Source organism: Gossypium hirsutum, chromosome A02 (assembly GCF_007990345.1).
Source record: "Gossypium hirsutum isolate 1008001.06 chromosome A02, Gossypium_hirsutum_v2.1, whole genome shotgun sequence".
Taxonomy (NCBI): Eukaryota; Viridiplantae; Streptophyta; class Magnoliopsida; order Malvales; family Malvaceae; genus Gossypium; species Gossypium hirsutum.
In genome coordinates, this window is record NC_053425.1 from 107,265,714 (window position 1) to 107,279,971 (window position 14,258).

Here is a 14,258-nt window from a genome sequence, read left to right on the forward strand (position 1 = left end):
AGGTTGCGATTGGGCAAATATAAAACATGTTAATATCATGCTTAAGTCTAGCCCAACCCATGAATACCTCTAATTATGGGTTCGAAACTAAAACAACATGAATTAAGGTATTTAGACAATTTATGAAATACAAAAAAAAAATACTTGGACCCTTTTTTTTAATTAATTTATTTTTTATTAGTAAAATAATTATTGTATATTTAAAATAGTGAAATAACTTAAAACTTCTATATAAAAATTTTGATTATCATGCACTGTCCAAAAAAATTTTCAAAAGAAGCTTAATCTAACTAGACTTACCCATAGTTTTGAATAATTCAATTTCAAATCACTTTAGTCTTGTCGAGGGGGACTGACTCATTTGGGAGAATTTTTCGAAGTGCCGTCCGTTAGGGAGTCGATATTACCCCCAACAATTGTAGGTATTGTTTCAGGACTCGAATTTTGTCTCTCAACTCCACTAAGAGCCCTAATGGTTCACGGAGTGGGAATGTCTCGATTGGTGGGGAGAGTATATATCTGAGGGACACGTATATAATTAATCGATGAAGTCACGAGCGATGTGGATCAAACCACCAACCAATACATAACTAGCATTTTCAAGGAAACATGATACCTCTGCCTTGGTTGGTACTTCGATTCACATCATGCACGACTTTATTAATTAATTGTCTAAGCGTTCCTTAGGTATGGACTCTCACCACTAATTGAGTGCTTACACTTCCTGAACCCTCTAAGCTTTTTACATAGTTGGGAGACAAAACCCGAGTCTTAAGATAATACTTACGATTGTTGAGGGCCATATCAATTCTTCTGCAGACGACACTTCAAATACTTTTCCCGAAAGAGTCGATCCCCCTCAACAAGGCTCAAGTTTTATTTTGAATTGTTTATTCTAATCATTTCAAGTATCTAACTGGTCATTCAATTAAAAATTCATTCTATTTTTACTATTAAAAATTAATAGTCATGAAATACATATGACATACTATATGTCACTATATGATTATTTCGTCACTTATATCAATTTTTTAACTATATAAATTAATAAATTTTTAATAAAAAATTCAACTTATTCTTTGATCCAATTCATAAAAATTAATTTATAATTTTTTTTAAATAAAGAAAATATAATTTAACAACCTAAAAACGATGGTTTTAATGGAAAATAACACGTGGCAGAAAATGATTGATTAACAGAGAGGAACTGTAGGACAAGTAACCGTATGGAACGAGAAGATGGTCACTGAAACGGTGGGTACTGTTTTTTTATCTCCATTTTTCTCCAGTTCAAAAGCTTCACTTTCGCAGCTGCTATTTTTTTTTTTGGGGTTCAAACCCTCAAATCTATTTTCTCCATCAACCTGAAGTAGAAGATGGGAACATTGGGTAAAGCAATCTACACCGTTGGATTCTGGATCAGAGAAACCGGCCAAACTCTCGATCGCCTTGGCTGCCGCCTCCAGGGCAACTACTACTTCCAAGAACAACGTAACGTTACCCTAAAACCCTAACACCTCATTCATTTTTTTTCGTGATTGGATCGATTTAGCTACGGTGCTTCGTTTTTATATGCAATTCTGTATTTTTCGTGATGTAATAACCATTGCCTTTTCATCAATCGAAATACGAAGCTACATTTGCGTAGATCTTGACCGGTTATAGCTGATTTTTTAAAGTAATTGTTTGTATTTGGTTTGTTGTCAGTGTCGAGGCATCGGACGCTGATGAACGTATTCGACAAAGCTCCTGTTGTTGATAGGGATGCCTTCGTGGCACCTAGCGCTTCTGTCATAGGTGATGTTCAGGTCGGACGAGGTTCTTCTATATGGTATGGATGTGTTTTGAGAGGTAAGCAGTTTTAACTTTTTTATTAGTTCTTTTCACTCATTTGTTTTTATCGAGTTTTAGGGTTTGGATGATTTTATAGTTGAACAAGTGTTGTTTTTAGGAAAATGAAGCTAATGATACTTGTTACTGCAACAAATGTGTTGATAGGGATATAGTACTTTACATATTGCATTTCTTAGATGAAACATTTTGCCATCGAGATCCGCGTTTGAGAACATTGATGATGTTTTATAAGTGAAAGCAATTATGTGGCTTAGATGCGAGAATGTGTTTCAGCACAGGGTATACATGTTTTTCTATCTTGTGCTGTAAGTGCAGAATTTAGGAAATTTTGAGTGACGGAGCTGGAGTTCACTAGAAACTTATAATGAAACTATTTTGTGTATAATTAAAGGTATGTTCATTTAACAGAAGCTATAATTCACTACATGTTGGATGGTGTTTGCTTTTATGGCAAATAAAAATATGAATCTCATAGGTTAGTAATTATCTAGCTCTCGAAGTAATACAAGACTTCAGAAATTCATGACCGAACGAACCTTGATCCATCCATTTTCCTACTGAAAATGAGATCAATGTAAAAGTTTCCAGTTTTGTATCTTGTCTCACTTTCTGAATAATTGCTTTGTCTCTTCCCTTTGTTCTCTCATATATGTGTGTTAGCAAGTTAAATTGAATTTTCTGTGTAAGTTCAGAAATAAGAATTTTTGAGTGATGGGGCTGGAGTTCGCTAGAAACTTATTATGAAACTATCTTGTGTATGATTAATGACCAAAAGCGGTATGTTCATTTAACATAAGCTATATAATTCACTACGTGTTGGATCATGTTGCTCTCATGATGAATAAAAATATGAATCTCATATCTAGTCATTATCTAGCTCTCGAAGTAATAAGAGACTTCAGAAATTCATGACCGAATGAGCCTTGATCCATTCATTTTTGTTGTTCCTATTGAAAATGAGATTGATGTAAAAAAGTTCCCATTTTTGTATCTTGTTAAACTTTCTGATTAATTGCTTCGACTCTTCACTTTGTTCCATCATATGTGTGTGTTAGGAAGTTAAATTGAATTTTCTGTGCAACTTCAGAATTAAGAATTTTTTAGTGACAGTGCTGGAATTCGCTAGAAACTCATAATGAAACTATATTGTGTATGATTAATGACCAAAACTGGTATTTTCATTTAATACAAGCTATTCACTACATGTTGGATCATGTTGCTTTTATGACAAATGAAAATATGAATCTCATAGGTTAGTACTTATCTAGCTCTCAAAGTGATACAAGACTTCAGAAATTCATGACCGAACCTTGTTCCATCCATTTTTGTTGTCCCTATTGAAAATGATATTGATGTAAAAGTTCCCAGTTTTATATCTTGTTGAACTTTCTGATTAATTGCTTCGTCTCTTCCCTCCATTCTCTCATATGTGTGTGTTGTTGCATGCCAAGTTCATGCTGGCTGTTCATTTCCAAATCTGATTTCGATGCGCACAGGTGATGTTAATAACATCAGCATCGGGTCTGGAACAAATATCCAAGATAACTCCCTTGTTCACGTCGCAAAATCTAACCTGAGTGGAAAGGTTTTACCAACTATTATTGGAAGTAATGTTACCGTGGGTGAGTGTCCTGTCCTTTAAAGTCGTCTTTGTCTGCAGTTTTAGTATGTTGAAAATGTAATTACTGATAAAAACTGAACAGGTCATAGTGCTGTTTTACATGGATGTACTGTTGAGGATGAAGCGTTTGTTGGTATGGGGGCTACCCTATTAGATGGAGTTTATGTTGAGAAGCATGCCATGGTTGCTGCCGGAGCTCTTGTGAGGCAGAACACTAGGATCCCATGTGGAGAGGTTTGTGGACATTTTACTGAAATTTGGGTGTTAATCTTGCTTTAAATCCTATAGATTCTATTTAACTTCATAACTTTGTTATTGTTTTGTTTTTTTTTCTGGTTTAGATATATACATGAAACGCGTATTTTCGTTCTTTGTTAAATAGGCACACTTGGACTCTAAATTAGACACAGTACTTAGTAGTTTAGTACTCCATATGTAGACGACATGTAGCGATAGATGGGCAAAATGCTATAGATTGCTGTTGTAATTGGTTGACTGTACTGATTTCTAATGGAAGTCGAATCAACTTGCATTTCTAGTATCAGTTGGTATGAATGTTACATATTTTTTAAGTGTTTTGGAGGGAGAGGAATTAATGGCAATTCGGATTGTGGATTCGGATGATATTGGATTTAGATTTTAAAATTACTATCTGCTGAGATTGCGGATAGATACCCCGGACGTACATTATCTGAATCTGCATTGCTTTTTTAGATAATGAATGTGGATTTGGATCCAAATCCACTGGTTATAAAATGCTTATAATTTTGATTTTATATATAAAAGAATTTTAGTGAAATTGAATTTGAAATTTTTTTCAGATTTTGATATTTGAAAAATGATTGAAAATTTTGAAATTGGCTTTTTAGCGGACTAGGATATCTTTAGGCAGATTTACGGATTCAGATAATTCAAAAAATGTAGATATCTCACCTGCTATCATTCCTTTGAGGAAACCTCCTGCCATTACTCGATGAGTAGCTTTGAAGCAGCGATTAGCTTCCTGCTTTGCCGTGCCTATCATTGAGTTAAGATTAACCGGTTTTCTCTTTTGTAATTTACAGGTTTGGGGAGGTAACCCGGCCAAGTTCCTAAGGAAGCTAACGGAAGAAGAGATGGCCTTCATTTCCCAGTCAGCCTTAAATTATTCCAATTTAGCTCAAGTTCATGCTGCAGAAAATGCAAAGAGCTTCGATGAAATCGAATTTGAGAAGATGCTGCGCAAGAAATTTGCTCGCCGGGATGAGGAATATGATTCAATGCTCGGTGTTGTTCGTGAGACACCTCCCGAGCTTATCCTTCCGGATAATATTCTCCCCAATAAAGTCCCCAAAACCGCTTAGGCGTTGATACTCAATAATGCCTTTCTAGGTTAATTCTCTTGAGATTCAATGTTCCCGGATATTTTGTTATGATCTGCGGATATACAGAGAATGGCTGCTTTTTCAGTTCCAATAATTTTGGGGTACGGCCTCGCTGAGATCTTAAAAGTTGAATCATGGTGCCGACATTTTGGCTACGCCTAGCGTCTCCTCGTAGTTGCTAAACTGGCAAAGACAAACTGGATGTGCAACTCATCTAAGGTAGTCTTGTGTGGTAGTAACAGAGCATATGAATTTGCTTCTTTATATATATATATATATATATGTTTTACTGGCAATAAAATTTTAAAAAGAAAAACCAATGTGCTGAGTATGATGCATGCAAGTTCATAATGAATGTTTAATTCCTTTCAACAGTTTTGAACCAAATGTTTCTTTCCAATGGTTCCTGGTGAAGAAGACAAGTGCCTGAAATTTTATTTCCCCCATGTTTGCTAAATATTTAGGTCGGTAAAAGTATCATGGAGGTTTATCTTTTTTACTAAAAAAGTGAGTAAATTAATCTTGATACATAAAATTAACGAGTAAATTAGTTCTTTTGTTAAAAATTTTTCTATTTTTGCTGTTAAGTGTTGATGGAGGAATCAAACAATGATATTTGATTTATCACGTGTATCTAATGTTGACATGGAGAGACTAACTTAAACAAAATAGATTAAATTTTTAATAAGTAGTGGAAGGGATGAAATTTTTGGCATGGAAGAATTAATTTAAACAATTAGATATTTAATAATAAAAATAGATAAATTTAACAAAAAAATTAATTTACTTTTTAATGTAACTTACAGGATAAATTATTTCTTAAATAAAAATAAGAATGAGACCGGCTAAGTTGCCCGGTGGATTGAATTGCCAACAAGTTCTAAACTGAAACCCATAGTCTTTATTTCGAGTGGCTTGCCATGGGTTGGGTTAAAGAACTCAACTTAAAAATTTGATTCGATTAATCTAATTTGATTAAAACAGTTAATAATTCGAATATGTCAAACCTTCAATCTAAAAATAGTTCAAATTCAAAATAAATTAAATCTAAAATAACTCAAAATAATTTGAATTCGAAAACTCGATTCATAAACTTAAATTTCACAACTTCAAAATATTTACAACCCATGTTAACTTAACCTAATTTAATCCGATCTAAAATCAGTCCAACTAGGGTAATTGATATGCCATTTTTCTTTAAAACCTATTAAAATTTTAAAATTAAATATTTTAAATTACAATTATATTAACAGTTAAAATAAAATTAAATAACCAATTAATATTGAACTTCCTTCCCTATTTATTCCAGCACAAAATCAAATAAACAGTAAACCTAATCTCACAATCTGTCTTTGGTCTCCTTTTTTTTTTTTTTTCTTCTTTTTTGCTTTTCCTTTAAACAAACCCGCAAATTCAGGCTAAAATTTCTAGTCGCTGTCCTTTGACCAAATCACCAATTCCTTTGAATTTACTCATAGCCTATATTTTTTATTGTAATGATAAAAATAAAATCTTTTGACACTCTTTATTTTCTAATTAAAACAAATTTTCTCTTGAATCTAATCATTTAAATTTTATTTGGTGTTGATAAGGTTGTTTAAATGATTAATTGAATCGAGTTAACCAAAAAGTTAATCTAACCAAAATATTTCGGTTAATTCAGTCAGTTAACCAAATCAACCAAAATTTATATATTTTTTTTGTTTTTTTGTTAAAACAAATATAAAATATATCAAAAAGAATAAATTGATAATGTTCATTTGACCAAATTATCTGAATTAGCTAAACTAAAACTACATATAATTTGTATTATTAATTATTAAGTTCGGTTAATTACCTGATTTTGAATCAACCTCCGACCAAATTAGATCGTTTAACCAAATCAGATTGATTCGGTCAATTAATTCGATTTTAACCGAAATTTGAACACCCCTAGGTGATGATTGAGTATTAGTTCGATTGACATGAACATTATTGCCAATGCAGGAGAAAGCGAGTTAAGTACGTTGAAACGCATCATCCTCCTATTTACTGGTTAAGGAAAAGCTATAAGTAAAAGTAGTAATTTTTAATACCATTTCTAGTGCAAAATCCAATATGACAAACTGTTATTATATTGTTTCAAAACCAGGTTAATATCAGAACATGCTCAACCACTCATCAACTCTGATTTGTAGGACCAAGCATTTCCTATATACATATATATATATATATGTGTTAGTTTCTTTACCAAGCAAAAATGATTCTCACTTGATTATTTTAATACAACATGGGATTTAATTAATAATATCCATCTGTATAATAATATAATCTCCCTCTACTCTTCAACTCTTCCTTCCCAATCAATCTTTGCTTCTCCAATTAATCATATTTCAATATGTTTAATCCGACAAAAGTATCACCGAGAATTTTGTATTAAAATTTAGATTGTATTTCGTTTTCTTTATTCAAAAAAATTACTAAATTAGTCAATGTACATTAGATCAAAGAGTAGATTGGTCTTTATGTTAAAAATTCTATCTATTTTTCTTGTTAAAAATTGGTCCCTATACATTAAGAAGCCACGTATCATTGTCTTGTTATTCTATTAGTCATACCAATTTTTAACAGTACAAATGGATAAATTTTTTAACAGAAATAATTGATTTGCTATTTGAATTAATTACCTATTTTTTTTTTTAAAAAAACAGTAATTGCCGATAGGAATGGTGAGGAAAGTTGGGGTTTTTTTTCTTTTTTCTTTTAAGGAAAAGAACAAATCACAACACATGTAATTTTTATAGTTACAATTATATATATTTTGAATAATAATATCCGATTGAATTTATTGAGAAAAAAAGAAGGGTATAAATTAAATTTAAAGTCCTTGAAAATAGAATTTTAAGAGACTGAAACATATACAAATGAATAAATTGACGATTAGAATATATTTAAACATGGTTTATGCGTATTAAGATTTAAACTCAATGAATATCTAAATTGAAAATCTTTATACATATAAATACACGTAATAAAATTCGAATATGAGTACTCAAAGTCGGAAAAATTTTAATTTTGAATTTAATAATTATTATAATGTGTATTGATTACAAGAAATATTATTACATGATTAAACAAAACAAAAATAAGGATTTTTTTTTTTTGAGCTTTGCATAGTGTGAATGACAAAAAGTGGGAAACATGAGGGCCCAATTTTAGCCTTCTTTTATGGTTTTGGTAAAAGGTTATAAGATAATACAAGGGGCCCAACTTGGGATTTCTTTAATTTAACTTTTTCTCTTCAAATTCTCACCATTTGACAAAACCACCCACACTAGCTAGCTAATAATTTTGAAAAATAAAATCAAGGGGTAATATAATTGTTGGTCCTTGAATTTAGCAATTAGGTCCGTTTTGGTACTTGAACTTGATAATTAGATTCATTTTTTGTTGTTGAACTTGGATTCCGTCAAAATTTGATGACGTGATCAATGTTCTTGAAGCAATACTAGATTGATCAGTAGGAAAGTACAGTTTGAACCACACATATATAAATTATGTCATGTTTACGATGTGAGTGAAAAAATATGAAATATATTTATTAAATTTTTACTTAAAAATTAAATGAAGCTTTGACTGAAATAGTAAAATTGGAGGTTAAAGATTTTAGTGTATTGATTTTGACTCCGTAGGCTAAATCAAGAACAAAAGCAATACATGGTTTTAGTCTTTCTATTATATCGGGATTTAATTTAACATAAATTAATTCCCATGCTTTTATAATGGTGTTAGTAAGTCCAAATTGATAATATCGTTAGCTGTTGTTGTTAAAGTGATGATTGGTCATGCAAACAATGTCACTTGAAAATCCAATTAACCGTATTCAACTAATAATAAATTTTACATATAAGCTAATAGAGTTATTATTTTAAATTTAGTAATAAACAATAAAAGTAAATAATCAAATTATGTTAAATTAAAATCGAGAGACTAAAACCAAAATTACACTTTTAAATGATTCTTTTTCTAAAACTGTTCGATTTAGTGTTTGTATGGTTAAAAAAATTAAATAAAATCAAATTTTATTAAAATCAACATTTACTATTTAAAAAAATGCCGCTCACGATTTAACATGACTAATATTTTTAAACTTTTTATGGTTTTACAAATGAATTTTTTATGGTAAACTCGGATAAATTTGATAGCTTAAATACCACGTTAACAAACAAAAAAAAACTTTAAATACCAATTTGAGAATTGAAATATAATTCAAGGGCTAAATTATAAATAAACCTTTTTCTGATGCTATCCCAAATTGCAATAATCACCCATCACTGTCAAAAACCTTGCCAAAGAAAGGCAGGTGAGAAACCTTACCAAAGAAAGGCAGGTGAGTTTGCATTTTCATCCTACTTTGCTTGTATGGACCCTCTTATTTTCAAAGAATTTAATGCCATCCCCCATACCTAATATATATTGGTCCTCATCATAACTAATTTTCATAAATTATTAATTATTTTTTTCTTTTTTCTTTCTTTCTTTTTTTATACTTTAGGTCCAATGATTAGCCTCAGGCTCTCACCTCTATTTGGATTCTCATTTATATTCCCAACCTAATCTTCTACTCCACTCATTTGTTTGCCTTTAAAATATATATATATATATTCAAAATTTCCTCTTTTTAATTTTGGAGCCACCCAAAATTTGATTTTGAGGATATGCTTCAATGTTTAAATTTATGGTCAAATTATGATCTTGATCCTTTTATTATGTTTAAATTTAAAATTTAGTTTTAAGAGTTTAATTTTACATAAGTTTAATTATTCAAATTTTATAATGTTATTATAAAAGTAAATGCAAATAAAAATAAAGAAATTAAATTTAAAAATTGAGCATAGTAAAGGATGAAAACCATAAATTAACCTAAACACAATTTATTCTTCATTTTCAATAGTTAAATCCCACGTCAATAATTTCATCTTGAATTTTAAGACTTTTATTTGAATTTAATTTTTTGCAATATGAAAATTAGAGGTGCTCATGAGCCGGGTTCGAGTTGAGTCTAAGATATTAACATACTTTATACTTACTTAAACCCATCCTGACCTGAAATCTAAACATAAAATTTTACTCAAACTAGCTCATATTTGCAAAATACTAACTCAAGCTATTTTTGTGCCCGCCCATATTATTTAAAAAAAAATTATATTATATTATTTTAATATTAATAATTTAATAATTTTTTTATTTAGTCATCTTAACATTATTTTAATGTTCACACTAAAGTAGTATTATATATTTAATATAAGTTTATTTTTTTAATCTATTCTAAAATTATATAATACAAAATATTATAAATTTAAAACGGATCAAACCCTTAGATCTGGACGAGTAATCTAACTCATAAATAGATCTAATAAAAATATTAATATGACATTAAATTAATAAAAAAATAAATAACGTGAAGTTATAATTTCATATCATATTTCCTGATCGAGGATGTTGGGAAATTATGAATAATAATTAGTGGCAAAGAAAATAGATAAAAGCAGCTAAGAAAGAGAAATGCAAGGGAGGGTTTAATGATTAAGGGCTTAAAAGACAGCTGGAAGTTTTGAAATAATCAAATTATTAAAATAATTTTATTAAATAAATAAATCATGCTGGGGACAAAGATAATTATGTCTGGATAAGATATCTGAATATTAGCAATTAAGTCTAGGGTTCAAACCTTCACCATTACAACTAAATAATTTAATTGATTTATGTTAATTTTTTTCTAATTTTTTTGTTAATTGATTTTCAAATTTTAGTCAATTTGTAATTTTAAGATGGAAAGATTGATTAATTCGTAAAAATTTTAACAACGTTAACATAATAATCCGTGTGACAGTTCACTTGTATTTTATAAATATTAATAAATTTCATAAAATCTTTTTAAATTTTTATTCATGTCAGTAAGGAAGAACATGTAAACTATCATGCGAGTTGTCAGATTAGTACCTTTAAAATTTTTATTCAAAATAGAGTAAATTGATTAAAATTTGAAGGTTAGTAGTCAAAGTGATAAAATATATAAATATTAGGGGCTCAATTTGTTATTATCTCTTAATTTTTAAATTAGACATTTGAGTATTAAAATGTCAATTATTCAAATTTAACATAATTTTCATTTAAAATATTATCGATTGGACTTTAATTTTTTAAATTATACGAATAAAGAGATTAAATTGTTGAAACTAAAAATAGAGTGATTAAATTTCAAAAGTTTAAAGAGTAAAGAGGCCACAGCAAAATTAAACCTTTACTGGTTTTCATTTGTAGTACTACTTAATTAATTATAACAAAATTATAAAGGGATAAATACCAAGACTATACATTAACTTCTATTTAATGTGTAATGTCATACGTAAATTTTGATTTTGTGCAATTTTATACATTAAATTTTGATTTGATTCATTTTTCAGGAATTACTAACGAAATTATCAAATTAGACCATTTTAAGTTGATTTATTAGATATACAAGTTATTATATTAATCCGATATGAAAGTAAATGTATTTATTAATTTTTTAAATGTATACATTTGAATCGAAATAAAAGTTTCATATATACATATGAACCACAATTCAAGTTTCAAGTGCATAATCAAATCGAAGTTTATGTATCAAATTGCATATGAGAACAAAGTTTATGTATAAAACTGATATTTATCCTAATTATAAATTATGAGTATAATTAAGGGTAAACTACCATAATAGTCACTTTTTTTTTCCTCAGGTTACATTTTAGTAACTTTTATTTGAAATGTTACGTTTTAGTCACTTACATTAACGTGTTGCAACATTTTAGTCACTAAGCCGTTAATTGTCGTTAACGGTGTAATTATAAGCTGATGTGGCACGTCAAATCATCATTTCAGATAAAAAATTAGGTTAAATTATACAATTGGTCCCCATATTTTTTGTTTTGAGCAATTTAATTTGTTTCTTTATGTTCTTTTAACTTTCTTTTTTTTTTCGTTTATTTTTCACTCTCTTCTACTTCTCCCCCTATTTTCTCCCTCATCAATCTCTTTTAATGTAAAAGAAAAGAATTACTCAAGATAAAAAAAATTATAGGGATCAATTATATAATTTAACCTAAAATTTTCATTTGAAATGACGATTTAATGTGTCACCTTAGCTTACGGTTATACCATTAACGACAATTAACGCTCAACGACTAAAATATTTAACTAAAATGTAACACGAAACAAATAAAAGTGACTATTTTAATAGTTTATCCTATAATTTATATATGAGAAATTTTATATGCATTAAATACATCATTTTCAGAATTAATTCCCATCACATCAAAATTTTTTCTCCATCTTCTTACATTATCTAAATTAAGATTATTATATCTTAAATTCTAAGGTTCAACTGTCAGCCACCTAAAAATAAATAAATAGAAAAAATATTAATTTTTAAGAGAAACCCAAAGATGCCCATATTTAATACCATATATTAAAAATATACAAAATGGAAAATTGCAAAACGAGGACATCTTATTTTTAAAAAGCTTCCAAATAAATCAGTTTCAAATTTATAACAAAAATATATCAAATTTCAAGCCTAAAGGAATACAAAAATAAGTATTATGTTAACAATAATATTAATACGACATAAATATGTTTGTATATTAAAATTTATATAAGAATGAATTTAATATAAATATGTGAAAACCGATTAGATAGCAAATGAAAATATTTAGTAACAAAATTAAATTGATTTACAATTAAAATTAATAACAAATTACAGATTGAGTCATAGTTTGATTGATATGGACATTGTTGTTAATGCAAGAAGATGAGGGTTTTAGTGCACTGAAGCGCATTATTTTCTTATTTATGGGTTTGGGAGGGAGTATGGGTAGTTTTAGGCATTGTGTAAAAAAATTAAATCAAATTTTCTACTTTTTTTGGTAAAATTACTATGGAGACTCTTTATTAAGAATCAGATTTCATTTTTCCCACTTCACTTTAAAAATGGGCAAATTAGTCATTGCATGTTAAATCAACGAGCAATTTGGTCCTTTCTGTTGAAATTTTCATTCAGTTCTACCGTATGTACCTTATGTTGAGATACATGGACAAAATTTTAACAGTAGAAATGGAAGAAATTTTTAATAGAATGACTAGTTTATTGTTTGATCTAACTTACAGGGACTAATTTTCTAATTTATTGAGTAAAGGGCAAAATGCAATCTAATTCCTAGTACACGGATCTCTATGGTACTTTTATTATTTTTAGTAGTACGTGGAAATAATAAGTTGATCTAGCATTGTACATATGATGATATGTTTAATATATCATATTAGAAATAGTAGACCTCAATGAATTCAATAAATACTATATGTATTGAACTAAAATTTTAAAATTTAAAAAGTACATGACTAAAAATACCAAATCCAAGTACATGATTTTACGTATAGTACATGGACTAATTGCAAAATTTAACCATTAGTTTTGGGATAAAGCAACCATTAGTCCCTAAACTTGACAACTTAGTCTCACAACTTGCCAAAATTTCCCAGTTTGATCTTGAACTTAGGATTTCGTTTAAGGTATGGTAACGTGAAATTTTTAGATTGTGTTACATCATCACTTAAAAATTTTAAACATTTTATAAGTTTTTTTATGATTTTTAATAATTTTGATACTTTTTATTTTATTTTAAAGATTTGATATAAATTTTAAAAAATTTAAGTCATGGTGTAGTATAAACTCAGAGTGCCATGTTATCACACTTCGATGAAATCCAAGTCAGACTAAATTGGGAAAAAGTTGTCAAGTTTCGAAACTAATGTGGACAAAAAATGTTTAGGGACCAAATTAGAAAAAAAGATACCAAATTCAGGGACTAAATGTTACTTGTCCCTTACTTTTTCCCTTAAATGTAACCGTAAAATTAAAAAAATTTAAGAGGCAATTGAAGTAAAGAATAATAAATTACAAGCCCTTTTCGGGAATTTCCATGATTATTATTTTATTAATTTAATTTCTTTTCGTCCTCCTCCTCTGACTATCTCTCTCTCTCTCTTTCTTTTCAGTAATGCCAGAGACAGAGACTCATTGTAAAAGCAGCAAAAAAAAAAAAAAATACACACACATACACAAACGAATATTATAAATACTAATATTTTAAAAAATAAAAATAAAAAATAAAAATAAAAACTCTCTCAGTTTAGAATCCTGGAAAGCTTTCATTTTCATGGAAAATCTTTCACATTCTCGGAGACCAAACAGGGTCGTTTCTCAAGCTGCTGCTACACTCAACAAGCGAACGGCAACTAGCAACGGCGCCAACAGCTTCTCAGGCAGAACCGTGTACGACGACGTTTTCGGTGGTGTGCAGAGATTCGGTACCGTGGTGGTCCGACTTTGTCGCCGAGGCCAG

General features: G+C 29.1%; 1 protein-coding gene across 1 annotated transcript; it reads left to right on the forward strand.

The window, feature by feature from the left end:
* Positions 1-1,181: 1,181 nt before the first annotated feature.
* On the forward strand, positions 1,182-5,211 carry LOC107936572 (gamma carbonic anhydrase 1, mitochondrial). The gene is made up of 5 exons (XM_016869328.2): positions 1,182-1,491; positions 1,708-1,851; positions 3,351-3,476; positions 3,558-3,709; positions 4,540-5,211. Exons 1-5 carry the CDS (start codon positions 1,377-1,379, stop codon positions 4,816-4,818), a joined length of 816 nt encoding a protein of 271 aa, XP_016724817.1. The 5' UTR covers positions 1,182-1,376; the 3' UTR covers positions 4,819-5,211.
* The last annotated feature ends 9,047 nt before the right edge of the window (positions 5,212-14,258 follow it).

Bases quoted from the DNA above. Each gene is read 5' to 3' on its own strand.
- LOC107936572 (XM_016869328.2), top strand. From the start codon at position 1,377: ATGGGAACATTGGGTAAAGCAATCTACACCGTTGGATTCTGGATCAGA. The intron at 1,852-3,350 runs GTAAGCAGTTTT...CGATGCGCACAG, and splicing joins GTATGGATGTGTTTTGAGAG to GTGATGTTAATAACATCAGC. The intron at 3,710-4,539 runs GTTTGTGGACAT...TGTAATTTACAG, and splicing joins CTAGGATCCCATGTGGAGAG to GTTTGGGGAGGTAACCCGGC.